The sequence below is a fragment of the Mauremys mutica genome, chromosome 11 (assembly GCF_020497125.1).
Source record: "Mauremys mutica isolate MM-2020 ecotype Southern chromosome 11, ASM2049712v1, whole genome shotgun sequence".
Classification (NCBI taxonomy): domain Eukaryota; kingdom Metazoa; phylum Chordata; order Testudines; family Geoemydidae; genus Mauremys; species Mauremys mutica.
This window is the reverse complement of record NC_059082.1, coordinates 63,516,071-63,536,546: the sequence shown is the minus strand read 5'-3', so window position 1 is coordinate 63,536,546 and position 20,476 is coordinate 63,516,071. Positions and strand designations below refer to the sequence as shown.

General features: G+C 38.9%; 1 protein-coding gene across 15 annotated transcripts in view; it reads right to left on the bottom strand.

Moving 5' to 3' along the window:
* The window catches only part of CLEC16A (C-type lectin domain containing 16A), a 204,653-nt gene that overhangs the window by 123,130 nt on the left and 61,047 nt on the right, over nucleotides 1–20,476 (bottom strand). For 14 of the 15 annotated variants that reach the window (XM_044978772.1, XM_044978778.1, XM_044978780.1 and 11 more), the window contains 3 exons: nucleotides 17,431–17,659; nucleotides 11,629–11,758; nucleotides 6,706–6,806 (listed from right to left, as the gene is read on the bottom strand). In XM_044978772.1, the coding sequence (XP_044834707.1) occupies nucleotides 6,706–6,806; nucleotides 11,629–11,758; nucleotides 17,431–17,659 (460 nt within the window). The remainder of the gene's footprint in view (nucleotides 1–6,705; nucleotides 6,807–11,628; nucleotides 11,759–17,430; nucleotides 17,660–20,476) is intronic. The other variant, XM_044978771.1, reaches the window with a different exon arrangement.

The following is a 20,476-nucleotide window of genomic DNA, read 5'->3' as shown; positions in this document are numbered from 1 at the left end:
GTGCCATTAGTAATGACATTTGCCTAAAGAGAGGGAAATAGATCAGCAGTAAAAGCCTTCTGCCAGCAAGTTACTATTTAAATATGTGACCAAATATTCAACTTCTGGGCTTTTTTAGATTTAAGTGTGCAACATGTGTAATGAATAGAAACATGGATGCAATGTGTATAGTTAGAAGACAACACAATAATTCTAAATGAACACACACTGACTTCACATACTTAGCATGTAAAATGGTTCTATATGGATTCCAGGGACGGGTCAATTTTCATCTTGATAATGAACAAAATTAATTACTAGTAATTAGAATTCTGTGTGTGCTCTCATCCTTTGGAAAGTCCTACATTGCTTTGTCTAATCAGGTGACACTGATATGAAAAGGTTTCCAAGCCTGCTCTATTAATGATACATTGCTTGAAAGTTGCCCTTCTAAAGCAACAGAGCACATGTCCTCAATTCTGTAGAAATATGCAAATCCAGACAGCTTCCATACACTGACACCCATTCTAACAAGAGAATCATTTGCTGGTAATTACCAGTGCTTACATGTTAGATGCGTAAGATGCACCCCTAGATAGGGCTCAGAGTAGAAGTACATAACAAGAACATGCAAACACTTCCTTCAGAAGTGGACATAAAAGTAGCACTATTCCACAGAAACAGAACCAGCTACCTCAGCTACCATAACATACCACAGTCAGAGAAGTCCGTCTGACAACCAAGTCCTAAAGCCTTATAGGGCTTTATGGATCAAAGCCAACACTTTAACTCAGTGGTTCTCAACCTGTGGCCCGTGAGCTGCTTGCGGCAAAATCAGCACAGCACTGCAGCCATGTGACATCCTCAGGGCCATACAGGTAATATTGGATGTGACCCACAATGGTAAATAGTGCTTTAACTGAACCTGAAAGCAAATAGAAAGCCAAGTCCTTTTGAAGAACTATTGTTGCTTTTTACTATCACCACCTAAAAGGTGAGTAGTAGTCTCTCTTCTACACTAACTTTCCAGTGGTCTTCAAATACAGCACACTGGATTATTGTAATCTAGAAGATAGTAGCTAACAAACCTCTCTAGAGGATTTCTCCACTAAAGGGAGACAAAGCTAGACTGTTAACATGGGTTACATAATCCCCCAATTTATGGAAACTCATAACCAAAGTCTATAAAAACGTTCAAATCCCTGTATGGGTCATCACTTGTAATTATGGCCTTGGCTGGATCGTCATATACAGGGATTAAACCCAGGACTTAAAAACATGAGTCTCTACTGCTAGAGCTAAAATTACAGGCTGCATTAGTTCAGAGACAGAAAGTTCAAACCTCCGTACATGGTCACTTATTAGAGGGGAAGTAACAAAGCTACAGTTAGCATGAGTTACACAAGGGTTATTGTGGCAGGGCCATGACCAGGGGAAAATGGAACTAGCGCCTCATCTCACACAAGTGGAAAAATATTATCGGCCAATGATGCCTCCTGCAATTCAAAACCCATAAAGACGACAAATGAAAACCCAAATTGCAAATCTCTTGGGCCAAACATGGCCCAAGCCACATAATAACTGGAGCAAGACTCATTCCTGTAATGTCTTAAAAATTTCTTCTGCACACTATCACCATCTGTGTTATCCAGGCAGTTTTCAGCCAACTCGCATCCAAATCTCAATTTCAGTTAGACACAGAGAATGGTGAGGTAAGACAGATGGAATTGAATCCCATCCACACATCGGTGACACCACAACACAAACTATCTCAATTACCTCTAATGCTCTCAAATACATATTAAGCCAAAGGAATAACAAAACAGAGCCACAGGGAAGTTTGCCTTAGAGACTGTTTGGCTGGTAAGCAATTGTCTAAAACCACATTTTGAGGCTTTTAAAAGTTCAGACTAGAACCCACTTAAAAGCACCCTAGTCAGGTTCCACAGAAGAATTAACAAACCTTATTGTCAATGGAATGCCAGCTGAAAGAAACAGCATGGACACCTGATCAAGATCAGAGACCAGTGCCAACTTGATCATATCTAGGCTGAAAGACAAGGTGGTAGGGTTCAAGGAATCTGAGGACAAGACACTCATTTTTCTACAACCTTCACAATAATCTTCACCAAAAAGAAAATAAAGCATGATTACTAGAAAGATTATCAGTCACAAAAAATGATTTTTGAATAATGACTGAAACTATGCATAGTAGTATTATCCACATTCTACTGCCTTTTAGGGAAGGCCTGGACATTTACCAGCACTGGATGCAATTCCTCCCCTTTTATTATACTCAAAACATGAATGTCAAAGAACCAGTGCCTTTTACAGTAGCTTCAGAATTTCAATGAGCAGTATCTGCTGGAACTCATCCAGAAAAGACACTGAATCTGTTCCTTCCAGGCACACATCTGCCCCTACAATGGCTACTTGCCAAGTTGGTGTCTAATTCATCTTATTTATGAAGAACTAAAAAAATCCCTCAGCATGAAAGATAGACTCGGCCAAAGAGTCAACATGACAGCAAAATGTGTTAAAAAGAGATATACTGCTAAGTCCATATCTAGGTCCCAGAGCAGGCCAAACTTTTGAAAGAACAAATTTAATAATGGAGCAAATAGAGAAGCAGGTCTTAAGAAAACACCTTCAAATCCATATACACAGGAACACAGAAGTGATTATAGCTACTTTGCATGCCTATGATTTGGAATTGAGTTGCTTATGAAATTATATTTTGCAAAAGAAGAATAGTCTACAGAGAGAGTATAGTCTGAAAGAATACACACTTGTGATCTCAAACTATGCTACTATTGTATTGTGTCCTAGCCCAATAAATGGGAATCTAACTCCCCCAGTTAGTCAAGCTAAAAGGATAATATTTGAAAAGAAGTGTTCTATATGTACAGGGACCAGGAGTTAAAATATTTATCTAGCTGGATAGCTGTAAGAAAGGGTTTAATGGTGGATGCTGAACTACACATATAAAACCCACATTGATCTTCTCTACTGGAAATTTTTTAACTCCTTGAAATTTTGCATTTTACAGAATTTCTCAAAATTAACTTCACACATGCTGCACCCAAAGATGTACAGCTAACTGTATCTGATTTCATTTACATAATGTAACAAGAGCCTGATTTTTTTAAAAGTATTGGCAGTCTAGCATTATTAATGCCCTTCAACATGAACTGCAAATGTAGGAGGTCAATGTTTTGCAACTGCAAGCTAGATAAGAACATAACATAAGAACGGCCATACTGGGTCAGACCAAAAGGTCCATCTAGCCCAGTATCCTGTCTACCGACAATGGCCAATGCCAGGTGCCCCAGAGGGAGTGGACCTAACAGGCAATGATCAAGTGATCTCTCTCCTGCCATCCATCTCCATCCTCTGACAAACAGAGGCTAGGGACGCCATTCTTTACCCATCCTGGCTAATAGCCATTAATGGACTTAACCACCATGAATTTATCCAGTTCTCTTTAATAAATCCCAATAAACCATGGTGTAAGGCATATTTGGTACATAATGAACTTAAGACCTCACTCTTCATTTTCTTTTATAGGACTTGATTTGTCACCGATCCCTGGCTTCCATCCTTAAAATACTCAATCTGCATTATTTTGGTCCTATCACATCCACTACACAATTCCAGCTAGAAAATGGAGCCATGCAACAGACAACTCCATTTCTTCTCTCCACAGCATGTGGTTCTGTAGAATTATTTTTAACCAGTTTCAAAACTGAATTTTCTATCCCCCTGGGAAAAAAGTTGTCCACAGTTTTATAGTCTCTCCACCCACGTGTCCATAACCCTTAACTGGTTGTAAAATTAAAACATTCTGGACTTGCGCCCTCACCTTTCAGGACTTCTATCATCAATCTACTTGCCTTTTTCCTCACCCGAACCTGTTCAAAATGTTAAGAGAAATGCCTCTACCGCTATATTGAAGTCAATCTCCACACACACACAGTGCTGTCCTGAAATGCTGAGTTTTTGTTCAACTGATTTCAGTTGAAGGCAGTCTGTTTCAGGAGTTGGAAGTTGAAATTCAATAAAAATGCTCCAGTCATATAAGATGCATCTTTTTTAAATACTGATGAGTATAGAATGTAAGAGGTGAAGTGGAAGTAGAATTTTCTGTTGGAAACTTGAACCAGAATTCATTTTGATTAGGGCTGTTAATTGCAGCCCTGCAAGACTGCAAGATTAATTGCAGTTTTAATCACACTGTTAAATAATAGAATACCATTTATTTAAATACTTTGGATGTTTTTCTACATTTTCAAATATATTGATCTCAATTACAACACAGAATACAAAGTGTCCACTTCTCACTTTATATTATTGTTTATTACAAATATTTGCACTGTAAAAATGACAAAGTATTTTCAGTTCATCTCAGACAAGTACTGTAGTGCAATCTCTTTATTGTGAAAGTGCAACTTACAAATGTAGATTGTTTGTTACATAACTTCACTCAAAAACAAAATATTGCAAAACTTTAGAGCCTATAAGTCCACTCAGTCCTACTTCTTGTTCAGCCAATCGTTAAGACAAACAAGTTTGTTTACATTTATGGGAAATAATGCTGCCCTCTTTTATTTACAATGTCACCAGAAAGTGAGAATTGTAGCTGGCATTGCAAGAGATTTATATGCCAGATATGTTAAACATTCATATATCTCTTCATGCTTCAGGCACCATTTCAGAGGACATACTTCCATGCTGATGACACTTGTTAAAAAAAATAACGGTTAATCAAATATATTTCATGTTATAACAGTCTCAGATGATGACTTAGCACATGTTCATTTTAAGAACACTTTCACTGCAGATTTCACAAAATGCAAAGAAGGTACTAATTGAGATTTCTAAAGATAGCTACAGCACTCGACCCAAGGTTTAAGAATATGAAGTGCCTTTCAAAATCTGGGAGGCACGTTTTCAGAAGTCTTAAGAGCAAGACTCCAATGTGGAAACTACAGAACCCAAACCACCAAAAAATAAAATCAACCTTCTGTTGGTGGCATCTGACTCATGATGATGAAAATGAACATGCGTTGGTCTACACTGTTTTGGATTGTTATCAAGCAGAACCCATCATCAGCATGGATGCATGCCCTCTGGAATGATGGTTGAAGCATGAAGGGATATAATGAATCTTTAGCGCATCTGGCATGTAAATATCTTGCAACGCCAGCTACAACAGTGCCATGCGAATGCCTGTTCTCATTTTCAGTGACATTGTGAACAAAAAGCAGACAGCATTATCTCCTGCAAAATGTAAACAAACTTGTTTGTCTGAGCCATTGGCTGAACAAGAAATAGGACTGAGTGGACTTGTAGGCTCTAAAGTTTTACATTGTTTTATTTATTAATGCAGGAGTTTTTTGCACATAATTCTACATTTGTAAGTTCAACTTTTATGATAAAGAGATTGCACGTCAGTACTTGTATTAGGTGAACTGAAAAATACTATTTCTTTTGTTTTTTTTACAGTGCAAATATTTGTAATTAAAAATAAATATAAAGTGAGCACTGTACACTTTGTATTCTGTGTTATAATTGAAATCAATATATTTGAAAAAGTAGAAAACAAACATTCAAAATATTTAAATAAATGGTGTTCTATTAACAACAGTGCAATTAAATCACTAATTTTTTTAATCACTTGACAGCTCTAATTTTGATGATTATCTGAATTGTATGTGTCATGGTTCGATACTTCCATACACAACATTCATTTCTATATTATGCAGACATTTGATGCATTTTATCTACCAGGACTTCCTGGAATTCTGACATTAGCATTCAGTTTACATCACTGTGTGTGTCATATGTTCAAATCCTTTCACAATGAAAAATCCATTAAAGTTGCATCTGTGAGTGAGTGTGTTCATTACAAAATAATCAGCAGTAAAGCCAACTCTGCAACTACCCCAAGTAATGTCACATATACAAGTATATGAACCAACTGCAAAACAGTATTAAAAGCAAAAAAACCTTAATAAAATCTCTAAAATTGAAACCAAAGAATTATGATGCAACGTATTTGCAGCTGTTGAGGACATAAAGAAAATTGTGTCATTAACAAAGAATGAATTAAGGACTTGTGGAATCAAGTACCAATAACAGGCCACAGTAGACTTTCAAAAATAAGGGGCCTAATTCTCCACTGCCTTGCACATCCTGTAGTAATTTACACCTGAGCAAAGGGTAAAATGCTACCAAGTCGGAATTCTTCACTCATACCACTGGCTGTATTTTACGCCCACTTTGCACTCACTTCAACCATGTGTGTCTGTGAAAGTCAGGGGAGAATCAGGGCCCCAGTGTTCATACTGAACATATGGTATTTTGTTAGTCCAGCTTAAGAGAACTGAAGTCAAGTAACTGAGAACGAAGTGCAAATGAGTCTAATTCATTTCTAGTTCTAGGAAACCAATTGAAGAAACAAACCATCTAAACAGCAGCAGCATTCTATTATTTTTTTTCTAAAATGCAAATCCTACACAACCTTTACTGTCACTGCATTTGTTTTTCCTTTCGTCATATGAAGACTGTGTTTCTTGTGGTTTAAGTCATCTAGAAAAAACAAATATGTACTTCACTGAAGAAATGTTTACCAAACCAAGACCACTGAGTGCAGTCAAGTCTCATTTTATTCTCCTTTCTGTGGAAAGACACATTTAAGAGTATCCAAAGTGATTAACATCTTACCTTTATTTTGAGACATTGCATACAGAAGACAAAGTACAAAGAGAGCATAGTAATCATCTTCAGCACAGTCCTGTGCATTATATACCATATCGAGAAAAGGCCTGTGGAAAAGAGTAGTATTAAAATGGTTGTTTTGTTCTGATGCTAATTGTAACATAGCCTGAGCCATTACCTACCTATGGAACAGAATGACTCACTATCCAACTATGCCCCAATTTTCTCTTTAGATATGGTAAAGAGCAAAAGTCAAGCTATTTGAAAGCAGTTATTCCATTGTGTTTATTACTGGTATTATATCTGGCATTTTAGCAGGAATTTTCCCCACACCCTCCCAAATGGTTGCCCTCACTTGTAATGGGTTATCTTTCAGGCCCAATATTCCCTGGCACTGGGACCTTAAAAAAAACCAGAGAAAAAAATTACAGACTACTAGACATTCCACAGTTTGTTCTAAGCAGGCATGGCGAACTTCAGGGTTGTTTATACCTGTGTGTGATGCAAAACTGCATTGGAACATGTGGAAAACTAAAATATTAACCATGTTCATCTTAAGGGCCAATGAATAACTTTGAGATGGTTACACTATTGGTTAGTATAAATAAAAGCACTGTACTGAACAGAGCTACAAGTTTTACTCTAAGCCATGTATGGAGGAAACGATTATCCTTCCTACGTGGAGGAACAGAAGTCTAAAAGAAGAAACCTGAGCTATTTTAATTGATTTCAAACCACTCTGTTATCTTGGGTTTGATGTGGGGTGATTCAGTGACTAGTGCCAGAGACTTTACACAATCAAGTCATGACAAAGTTGTGGTCAAGTAAGTAGATACTTTCAAAACTCAATTTCTGGACTAATCAGACGTCTGGAAAAAAAGAGCTTGGACACAGTGGAGCAGCTATCAGCTCCAAACAGATTTTTATATAAGAAGCATTCAATCATGTGTAACAAAACAAAAAAACTAGGTTCTGAGGCCTGCTTTGCAGTCTTTTTTGTAGAGCATGGCTAAAGTTGTCCTGTTTTGTACAATCACTCTGTTTCTCTACAGTCTCTACTATAGCAACATACTTGGCTTTAATTTCAGACAACCTAAATAGGAAGGTGCATCTGAAGAAGTGAGGGTTTTTTTAACCCACGAAAGCTTATGCCCAAATAAATCTGTTAGTCTTTAAGGTGCCACCAGACTCCTTGTTGTTTAAATAGGAAGCAGAGTTTAGTTGGGTACAACACTTCAAAGGAGGTTGGGTCAGAAGTGAGATACCAAGCTTCAGCACTATTTGAGCACTTTTCGCTTTCAGAAAGCTAATAATTACAATACTGCAGTTAGATAAACATGTACCCTGGTTCTACAGATGAACTGAGGCAGTTTAAATAACTTGTCCAGATCCAGAGGCAGTCAGTGAGCACTGGGACTAGAACTCAACAAGATTTACCAGTCTGAGCACAGAGACAATAACTTCTCTCTCTATGTTTTAAAGTTCATTAACGATTAAATGCATTAAGCCATTCTGAGAGCCTGTGATCAAGGCGGATGTGCTAATGAGGGCCTGAGGCCAGTTAGGTCACCTGGCATCACCTGAGAGGTTTAAATTGAGAACGAAGCCCAACTGGAGAAGGGACAGGACAGCACTATAAAACCGGAAAGCTGAGAGTAGAAGGGGGATGTAGAGGAAGGCATCTACCCTCCCCAAGATGAGGGAGGTCATCAGGGACAAGGAGGAAGCACAGAGGGAGAGTAAGCCCTCTGAGCCTGTCCTGGAGTAAGCAGTATGGCAAGAAGCTAGGAGGGGTGAAGTATCCACAGCAAGTAGAGTAAGCTCCAGTGATAAACCCAGAACCAGGAAAGAGAAAATAGAGAGGCTTTGTAGGAAGTAGCCCAGGGAAACAGCAACAGGGACTGAGAACCTGGGTTACTAGTTATAGGGTCTCTGGGCTGGAACCCGGTGTAACAGACAGGCCAGGGTTCCCCTGCCAGACACTGGAACCGAGTCCTGAGCTGGGGCTGAACACTGTCTGGCAACAGCATTTGAACAGTTGAGTCCGAAAGGAGTGGACTAAATGGTGACCTGGCCAGAGGGCTAAGTTTCCAGAACAAAGGCTATTGCAGAGTGAGCAATGAGCAGCAAGATGACAGTTGGTACAGTGAGCTTCATTCCCTGACCTAGATACAAGGCGGCTTGCTGCAGTGAGTGGAACCCCTTCGCAGACCCATAAAAATATTAGGCATCAGAAACATGTACAACGAAGTGTACAATAACACAAGTAGGAATTGATTACATTGGACTGAAAGTATGAAATGCTTTAATACTAATAATAAAGCCCAGAGTAGAAAAATAAATACAGCTCCCATCCTCTCAATACCACCACCATAAAAGACAACCCTGGATGTTCCTTTGGATACAAGAGAAGCAGTCACTATGCAAGCAAGTTTCACTGCATTTTTCCAGCCCCTCCTGACACTAGTTTAGCCATGATCACAGCATATAACCTACAATCAGGCATTTATTGCATCTATAAACAATTCAGCCATTTGCGGTATTCCATTCAACTATACAAGTATTAGATAGAAGTCAGGTAGGTCAGAGAACATGGGAAGTACAGACATGACTTAAAAGTTCCTCCCCCATCCACCCATCCATCCTCACACAAAAATAGCTTGGGAGGAACTGAGAACCTGAGCCATAATGTCCTGCCTTAGTAGGAGGTGTGAACTTGATGGTCATATATGCCCTTTCCCAACTACTGTACTATGTTTCTAGGTACATCAGTGAAGTACAACAAAATCCAACTGGATACTGTTTATGTTGCAAATATTGTGTTGACAAATATATTTTCCAGTTATTTTTGCTCCCACTAATAATGATTAATGGGTGCTCTATTTGAAGGATTAGACTGGAAATGATTTTTTAAATTTCTGCAGATCTCCAAATTCTAGTATCTCCCCCAATGTTAAATGAATGTTAATATCTACAGGGATTCTATTTATCCTCAAATCAATCCGCCTTAGCATTCAAATGTCGAGCACAGTAAAACTTGCAAAATTAAGGTTTTTTTTACACACAATATTGTTAAATCTCATGCTTTATAGAGCTAGATCTACATTAGACATCATTTAAAAAGTCAACATTTGCCAATACAGACCACACTCAGTTACCACACTTTCCACCAGTGTGCCATAACTTTTAGTAAGTGCAGACTTCGCTATGACATATGTAGTGATCAACTAGATTGGATAACCAAAATAGGAAAGACGATATCCTTATACACAGATCCAATCTTTAATGCAAAAAATACTTCATCAAGTTTGTTTCATTATAAGGGGCGAGGAGAAGGATTCAAATAGCGTTTAGAATGCGGAGGTATGAAAAAAATTCCAAGATTTTAACTGTTTATTCACCTAGTAACTGAATAATTCACATTAACAAAAAGTTTTGTGCAGTATTTTACTTTGCTAGGTCTAGGAATACTTCCCTTACATATGTGATAAGATCTACTCTTGCTTTTAGACGTGCTTCACTTCTGCACAGATGACATTTGAACGAAGATGCAAGATGCTGTTAGATCGCTATCTATATTCTCATCTGTCCTGAAATGCAAATATCTGACAAGGTGTTAGGATGATCAAATGAATATTTTGCATTTTGAAGACTTAAGAGCTAATGTTCTAATACCTTCAGGCACTGTACTTAGAACTATCATGGCCAACTTCATTTTATGAGAAGTGGTAAACCAGAATCTCTTGCTCACTCACACTTTACTTAAAAAACCCTGTGCTGCCCACACTTGCTAGTAACTGTAACATTATGTTCCCATTACTGTCACTCATCTTTACTCTTCATGAAGCCCTACAACCTGCTGTCTTATCTCCATTTAGAATGTAAAGTCTCTGGGACGCTGTTTTATATCTGTCCCATCTGACAATTAGACAAGTGTGGTAGAGGTAATCTCTTTTACTGGACCAACTTCTATTGGTGAAAGAGACGAGCTCTCAAGCTTACACAGAGCACTTCCCTAAAGAAGCGCTCCATGTAAGCTTGAAAGCTCATCTCTTTCACCAGCGGATGTTGATCCAGTGTAAGAAAAAGATTACCTCAACTACCTTATCTACAACACTGCAAACCACTTGGATAAAAAAAATGGTATTGTCAATGCGTTCTGTTTACCAAAATTGCTACTGATCACCCCAGCATCCAAGCCAAACTACTGCAGGGTATGGTGACATCTAAAAAGTCATTTACCCAACACAGGGGGAAAAAGCAGAACAGGATACTCTAGGACACAGTAGAAAAAATTATGTCAAACAGAATCAAGATTTTACTTTTAAAAATTTTTAAATCAGAATAATTTACATGTTACAAATTCCTTAGCAATATAAGACAATCAAATGGGAAGAAAAAGTGAACATTTTGCACTTTTAGTTTCCTAATTGTTAGTAGTATTTCAGATTTTAACTGCTAAGAATTTTCACACTTAAAATGCTCTTCTGCACCAAAAAGATTAACGTCCTTGCTGCGAGACTCCCACCTAGCATAATGAAATCCCGATCTCAACTGAGGTTTCTGGGTACTACTGTAAGAAAAGTGTCGAACCAAAAGACGTACAAAACACATCCTCGGAACACAGTTTGTGTGTTACATGTACTGCTTCCTATTCTGGCATACAGCAACATACAGAACTGCTTTAAGACAAGGCATCCCTTTCAGGCAGGGAAACTGCATACAGCAGCCTCCAGGGTGTGAAGAGGATAGAGACTGCTTCCTTACTGCCACACCTTTTACACAACCATATACAAGACAACTACACCAGTCAAAGGCAAATGTTTGGATGAGTCATAAGTTGGCAGGGGTGGGGAGGGACAAAATTGGGAAAAAAAAAAAGAAGCAGAAGGAAGGAACCTGGTTAGGTGAATTACAATTCTTTCATACCTGCTCCAGTTTGTCATTTCACTCCCAGAGGCAGCAGCACTCTTTTCTTCATCAGTTGTATTCTGCTCTGTCACCGTTGAGATAGATAATTCTGACATCTTACACCGCTCCATGATTACCATCTCTATTTCTTAAAAGAAAGAGCTAAAATTGGAGTTTCTAGAGGAAGATGTAAGCTATATGAAGTATTCTTTAAAAATCACTATTTTTTACATTTTGCATAAAGTGTTATGCACCTAAAAATGAGGGAAGACACTGCTCATGAGTCAGAATATACACAGAGGCCTTTCTGATTTTCCTACCATCACAACAAAATATTAAAAAGCATTTCTTATAAGATTTAAAATGCACTCGGGGCTTCAGAACTGATGGTGTAATTATTTATGAATATAAAAGCCTTTACAAAACTGTTAACTGCCAAGCATTTTAACAGCTTTTTAAAAATGGTCTGTATTTGCCAAAAACCTATTTATACTTTCAATTATCTCAGGGGCTTTAAGTGAACAATGGTCACTCTATGCCCAAACACAATAAATCGTGTGTGTGTGTGTGCGCGCGCCCACTAAATGCTGCCAACTGACTGACTCTGGTGCCCCGTAATCACTCGTATCCTCTGATCCTTTCCTCTCCAGTGCATGGTCCAGTGCTAGAAGGCAACATGCCATAAAGAAAAGACTGTTTCAGACCCTGAAAACTTAGAAAGTTTAAGTGCTGGCTCACTTGTTTACATCCCCACAGACTGTGCGCTCACTGGCACCAGGATCAAGCACAAGAGATCTTACAGGTATGCAGAGGCTGAGCAGCTCAGTCACAGGTGAAGCGGGCAGTGGATAGGGGCCTATGCATCCCTCTCTGCACACAGACCCACTTGACAGATCTGCAAGTCACTCCGATTTAGTTAACAAATTGCTATTGATCATTCTTATAGCATATGAACTACCATACATCTACACCTGATATCCTGAAATCTAGAGAAAACATAACTTTCTGGCCACAGCTTGTACTACAGCATTATAATGCAGCAGGATTTTGACTGACACAGGCCATGGAGAGGCAAAATTTAGTCCTGACAATTTCCAAACCTCTGGACCATGTCCCTGGATCCAAGTATTTTGCTGCCCCAAGCAAAAAATTTTTTTCCCATGCCTCCTGGCCCTGCCCCAACTCCGCCCCTTCCCCGCCCCATTCCAATCCCTTCCCCAAATCCCCGGCCTCACCTCCTCCCCCAAGCGTGCCACATTTCCCCTCCTACCCCTTCCCCCTGCCCCTCCCCCTCCCCAGCTTGCCTGGGAGGGAGCGGGGAGAAGCGGAGCAGCGGCGCGCTCGGGGGAGGAGGCGGAGCAGAGGTGAGCTGTGGCGGTGTGGGGCGCAGGGAGGGCCGCAGGAAGTAACCCTGGGGGGCGGGCAGAGGAACTGCTCCCCCCACCCCAGCTCACCTCCGCCTCCTCCCCCGAGCGCGCCGCTGCTCCGCTTCTCCCCGCTCCCTCCCAGGCTTGCTTCGTGAATCAGCTGTTTTGCAGCAAGCCTGGGAGGGAAGGGGGAGAAGCAGAGTGGCAGCAAACTCGGGGGAGCAGGCGGCAGTGAAGCGGAGGTGAGCTGGGGGGGGGATGTTCCTCTGCCCCCCCACCCCGAGTTACTTCCTGTGGCCTTCCCCGCACCCCCACATCCACAGCTCACTTCAACTCAGGGCCGGCTCCTGGCTTTTTGCATCCCACGCAAAAAAAAAAAAGAGCCGGAGTGCCGCCCCTTGGAAAGTGCCACCCCAAGCACATGCTTAGAGCCCTGGTGCCTAGAGCCAGCCCTGCCCTGGATACCTCACCTCCATGATATTGAGCTGTGTTCTTCCAAGGCAGTCATGTTAAGAGTATTCCCCTCTATACACATTTGTAAACATCTCAAAACAAAAACGGTCTCTACCAAGTAAGGGGAAAACATTTGAAAGGGTAAGTTTTACAGTAAAACTAATAAGAGGCTACATAAACAAATAAGAAAAACCAAACCAACCATGAAAGAACAAGAAGTTACTAAAAGGATACTTCAGTATATCCATGTACCAAGTTTCTAGGATTGTCACTCTGAAGCCTAGAATGTCTGCGGAGTCAGTGTGAAGTGATGGAACAGTTACGATCATGACAGATCTTTATGTTCAGAATATCACCAGGTTGAATCATCACTGAGCTTCATGGTCCATTACTGCCCAATTTTGAAATTCGCAGCCATATGGCCCTTTTTTGTTTTTAAACATATGACAACTAACTATACCCGTGCAACAGCACAGGCTTTGAGCTATTAGTATAGGAATATCAAACAAATTATGCTGAATTGTAAATAGCCATGCTACTAACCAAGTTCTCTCCTACCCTCCTCGCTTAGCTAACTACTGTCAGTTCAAACCCACAGCCAATCATTCCCTGGCAGTGACAACTGATTCCTCAAACCAACTACTCTACTCTCAGCCCTACAGTCCACTCAGAATAATCTGAGACTTTACTTCTACTCCAAGGACAAGAGTCACCCACCCCAAAGACATGATTCAATCGGATTCTTCATTTTTCTTGTTTCCTCAGGAAAGTTTAGCATGTATGTTTCCTTGGCAACTGGCATGCAGACAGTATAATGTTTTGACACCTGTGCCATTTAATAGCCTAGAATCCTAGCAAAATAATGGAATACAAAATTTCCTTGAGCATATGTGGTTTGTAAGGGAAGAGCTTATGATAGTTACTGGCCCAGAAGCAATAGGAAAAGAAATTTCATTCATTTTTATCAAAGCCACATTTATGGAAAGAAATAAAACCTGTGGCATGTGTTTTTTTTAAAAATGGCAGTGGTGGGGACTCTGACAAAGTAGAAATGTTAGTTGTAGTCTCAGCGGAGTTAGATTGGTGTGCATAGGTCAGAAGTAAAAATGACATGCAATTTAGCTTCTATAATAAATTTGTTTCCATGGCTTAAAAATGAGTTCACATTTTTATCATTCCCACATACATGATTTCAAAGAGCAGCAGCAGCAGAAAAAAGTCTCATCCTGGGGCATGCATGTAGTTCCACGGGAAAAATATCGTATGAAACAGTGTGGATCAGGTGGTTATACTCATGAAAAAAAAAAAAAAAGAGATAGCCAAATCAGCTCAAACCAATTAAGGAAGTGCCATTCCCAAGAATTATACAGGGCAAATTAAAACAGAGTCAGATCTTTTTCCAATCAGCTATAGCCAATATAAATAGATTCCTAGCCAACAGATTCCACCCACTCATCTCTCTAATTTGCTCAATGCAAATCAACTTAGGTGCAGTACCTGGTTACCAGTGAACTCTTGTAATTTTATAGTTCAGGTGCTAAGGATCAAAGTCTCACTAAGTCAATGGATTGGTCAGGACTTCTAATTTCCTAGGCTAATCTAGGTACATATGAACTTAACCTTACAAATAACAGAAACAAACTAGAACAAAGTGTTTATTAAAAATATTAGCACATAAAGAGAAGTTACTCCAATGTGATAGTTGCTAGACCAGTTTTTACAGATGAATTAAAGCAGTAATTTGCAAACAGGCCTGTGGCTCTTATTTAAAGCTATTAAGTCTCACTAAAAAGTGATCACTACAATACTTCCCAAATGTTTTCCTAATATTACTTTTTCACATAAATTGCTGTAATTGCCAGAGGGATGTCATGGGATTGCAAATGGGAGGTAAGGTGATGCACAACACAGTAAATTGTGGTCCACATTGTGAAAAAAGTTTGAGTGAAAGCAGAGTAGATGAGCAAGATATTTAGTTTCACTTAGCTACAAAAGCCTTAACATGCATTTTCATCCTAAGACAAAAGTATACTAACATTACTAAGCTTTACAATACCTTTTTGCTGGATAAGTAGTATCCCCATTTTATAGAAGTGAAAACTGACAGGGATAAATAAGAGACTGTCCCAACCTTGCACAGCAAGTCAGTAACATATTTAGGGTTAGTAGTACCCTATTATTTTTGCTCTTGTACCTTCTCATGCTGTCCTGAGACTAGAATGACATCTCTATTCTTTCTGCTAAACATCCTCAGTCTCCTTGAAATCCTGTCTCAAGACCCACATTTTGAGCTTAATAACCACCACTTCCACAGTTGTTCATCTTAAACCTCTGCTCAGTTACTATGTATGGCCCACAACTTTTGTTCCAACCCTCACTCTCCCTTTCCTTTACACCAATTTTTTTTTAAATGTAGTAGGTTTGCCTAATTTGAATTTAAAGCTTTTCAAGGTGAATACTATATAAATGCTGAAGATTAAATTATAAAAGCTATATCACTATCAAACTTATGAGAACAGCTCCAGTATGCCAGGAAGCAGTACACACATGCTTTACAATATGTGGAGTCATGGAACAAAGCCCAATATGCGATACTTGGTATCATGGAACAAAGCCCTGTACACACTACATTGATTAGCATTACACTACTTGTTTGGAATTAGACACTCAGTAAGTAACTACCTGGTTAATGCTATGTACTAGGGGATTACCCAGGAGGATTATAAAAATTATGCAAACTACCCACTAAAGCCCTGTCTCCACTATAAAGAAACCAGGTTAAAGTGAGAGCTATTCTGAAACACACTTTCTAGTAGGGTTCGGATACTGTTGTAAAAAGCTTTTAAGTTGTAGTATGGATGCAAGCCATGTTAATGACCTTTAACCCACTGTAAGTGTTTTAGAAAAACATTTTACACACTTCTCCCAGTTTACGATATTAGGTGCACACTGAGATTTTTGCCCTCACTTATCTAGCATGGTCCCTTGCCCACCTCAAAATTAAATTGTTAGGCCTCTTGAGAAACTGGGAAGAGGAAGAATAAAAAAAATGCATTTTGTGAGCACAGGAGTTCGATTATGTAATTTGAACAAAAAATGACAATACACAGTCATTACATGCATTCTATTTAGCATCATTTACATGAAGTCAGAATGAAGAACTTGGAAGTTCTTTTCGGACAGATTAGTTACACACATCAAAATGCAAGCAGGATATGAAAAAGGGCTGCCAAAGAAGTCATAGCATAGGGAAAAAAATGTATTGTGGTATATGCTTCCTTAGATGCCATGCTGTCATCACGGTCTCATTTTATGCATAAAAACTCTACTTTTTGATACGCATTTTCCTCTTAACTAGTAACTTAAAATAACAAAAGTAACTGAAGAGCATGCCTTTCTGGTGCAGCACCCAATACTTTGACTCTAACGATTCAAGCATGATAGTTCTGTGAAGCAACTAGAATGCACATCAATCAGGTAATTAAATAAAAAAATTGAGGGATGTTTTTCTTTAATTTTTCACGGTAGGCACACGTAGAGATGTGGCAATGCTTGGCAGAAAAGGGTTTACTCATTGCCAGTCAACACAGGATGCTTGACTTTTGGGGGGCTTTTTAACCCCCTTTGCTTCTCCACTAACAAATGACGCAGACTTGTTAATAAGTCTTACAACACTGATTAATCATGTGCAGCTAGCTATAAGGTGTACTTGTTATTAAAGGCTGGATGCCACAGGAGAAACTGCAGACACTTCACATTTTCCACCAAGTAAAACACACAGTCTTCTTCTAAAGAGCTGAATTCTACATGAAGGAGAGGTTAAAAAAAATAAACAAGAATCATTTCCTTAAATGTGGAAAATCTAATGATTCTGTTTATTTAGTTATGCAACCAGTATTATAAATAAACAAAAAACATGAACTAGACCACAAACATGTGATACTATTAAATTATTAGCATATATAACGTTTGCATGGTTTTCATTCATTGGTGCACTCACCTTCATTTTCCCCACTTGCCTTGATGCCTTTTGAACTACCCTCTGTACCTTTAGCCTTATCTGGGTCTTCTTGAGTATCCTCAAGTCCTCTCTCCTCTTCCTCCTCTTCACCAACATTTTTATAGTTGGGTCTTTTTTGCAACCTCTTCTTTCCCTTATGCTTGTTAATTTCAAGAGATCTCTCCAGTGTCTCTGTAGGTTTTATGAAGCATCTGATGCTTGATTTTGCCTATTAAATTTAAATGAGATACAGTTTTAGCTACAGATTTCTTCTGCAATTTAGCATAAAATGGGTAGAAGTCACTTCAGTTTGCACAAGACAGATTATTTACAAATCTATTAAGCATTTCACCTACACATGTCAAATTTAGCTTAAAAAGGCCAGAAAGATTTAGCAATACCTAATCATCAGTAGTTCCAGGCCACCTACAAAATAAAAGTATTCTAATCCTAAGGACTTAGTAGCATTAGGAAACATGACCATTTCAGGACAAGCAAGATCTAGATCCATCTATTAAGCATGACCACTTTAAAATCATGTACCATCAAGAAAAATATTCTCAAAAAGTAACCTTGTTTTTTTTACCACGCAACAGCATACAGTGCTAAACTAAATCAAGTTCCACTGATGCTACCAACTGCAGCAGCTGCTGTTTGAATTAGACCATGCAGGAGAGACAGCTCAGAGAGGACTCAAACAAAAGCCTATTGCACAAACAGGAAGGAGTGAGATAGTAAAAAAACAAACAAAAATATGGGGTTGAAGAAAACCCATTAACATAAAATACAGCTCTTGAATAAAATATAGGTATGCTTGTTACCTCAGTGTGTTTGATGAACAACACTACTATACCTTTAACCTCTTTTTAAACTTTAAAGAGAGGTCAAAGTGTACTTAATTGGTAGCTGTTTTCATATCAACTTCAATTAAAAAGGCTAGTTTCACTTGCAAGAATGTTTAGAGTTAAAATACAACTATGTTGAGTGTGTCTCAGAGGATGCATCAGGAATATGCCGTCTCAAAAATTAAAAATATTTAGAAAAAGAAAACATGCACCCATATTCAGTCAAAAAACTGAAATTTCCTAAATGTTTACGTACACGGCAGGCTCAAGCTGCAATGGTAAACACTGAAAAACAGTAACTGCTCATCTGCTAATTACATTAAAAGATGACATTTAAGATACACTTCCTGTCTGCTCATATTCTGCATACAACATGGCTCCAAGAAAAACAATTTGCACTTGAAATGAAGGCCCTGATTATACAGAACTGAACACATTTGGATTCATTAAAATGTGCATGTTCTAACCCAAAAGCTATCACAATATCAGAGATGGTGTAACTCTCACACAATAGGAAGTTATTTTCCTATTGTTGATGTGATAGATAAATTTATACAACTAAGGATAAGTATAGCTAGAAGACTATTAAGTACAATGTTCTTTTCTTGGCCCCGTCCTTCACTGTTAGTAATGTCCCTTAGTCCTTGATGCATCTGCCTCAGTCACCATCATTCCCTACTCTCCTCACCCCCCAAAAACCTATAATAATTTCATAGGACTTGTCTACAACTGTGAACTAGTCTGCATCACGGGTGTAAACTGCAGTACACATTAGCATGCCACACACTAACTGGCCTGTGTGGACCCTGCTGGTGCACACTGAAAGTTCTCTAATGTGCACAAACAGTCCTGTTTCAAACAGAATTCCATTAACAGCATTAGGAAGTTTTAATGCATGCCAGCAGGGTCTTCATTGGCCAATTAGTGCACGACAGTAGTGCACACTAAAATTTAAACCCCTCTGATGCAGACTACAATCACCAGGTAGACAAACCCTAATTGATTTCATTTTGTCCTTCTCTATACTCCCAAAACATCTCCGCAGATCTAGTTTTCTAAACTTATTTTGTAGTACACCTCTACCTCAATATAACACGACTCAATATAACATGAATTCGGATATAACGTAGTAAAGCAGTGCTCGGGGGGGGGGCTGCGCACTCCAGTGGATCAAAGCAAGTTCGATATAACGTGGTTTTACCGATAACGCAGTAAGATTCTTTGGCTCCCGAGGACAGCTTTATATCGAGGTAGAGGTGTATGTGTGTGGGTGGCATGCATTATAAAGAACAGAAAGACATGGCTTAACACAAGCCTGTTTCTTTTCTGATGCAAAGCTACAGTATATCAAAGCAATTTATGACGACATCTCCTCCCCCCCCAAAAGTGACAAATGCTGTAGATGAGTTTGCAGACAGCAAAAACAAAGAACAATATGTTATGTGAAAAAATTATTCCAGTCACTGTACATTCACAGCTTACATGGGCAGTACTTCATCAGTTAAAATTGCTATCACATTTCAGGGTACAAATTGTAGCAATATGAAAATAAACACCACATAACAGCAACCACTGGAGTTAGTGGATACTGACTCCTGTCGTGCAACAAGAGTATAAGATTTTTGTAACCTTATCTCGTCAAGTGACTGAAGACAGAAAATAAAGACGTTTCTTACGAGGATCTTTGGGTGGCTCATTTATTACAAAAACACAGTACCCGTATTTTATGTGATATGATTAAGTATATTTCACAGTATTACTGCATAAACCCAATTCACACAAGTTACCAATTATTCCAACTTTAGGATGTTCAACGCAATATTATTCAACTCCATGCACTCCAGAATGAGAAGCATGTATAACATCCAAACTGCTGTGCCTTAGATAGGAAATAAATAAGTTCTGGATAATTACCAATGAAGGCAGCTAAAGGCAAACATATATCTGTTATGAACCATTCCCCTGGGCAACAGATGCGCAGCACTCCACTTAACAGGCTCATGACCAAGGAAAACACCTTCTCCAGTCACCCAGTGGTCTTATTTGCAAAGTCACCACAAAACCATTGTATTGTTTATTTTATGTTAAGAGCAATATTCACCATTTGAGATGTGGGCAAGAAGCCTTAAGATGTCTATGAGTGCAAAGCTATGAAGTATCTCAGGAAATTCACACTCAGCAAAACAAAGCAATTCCAATAT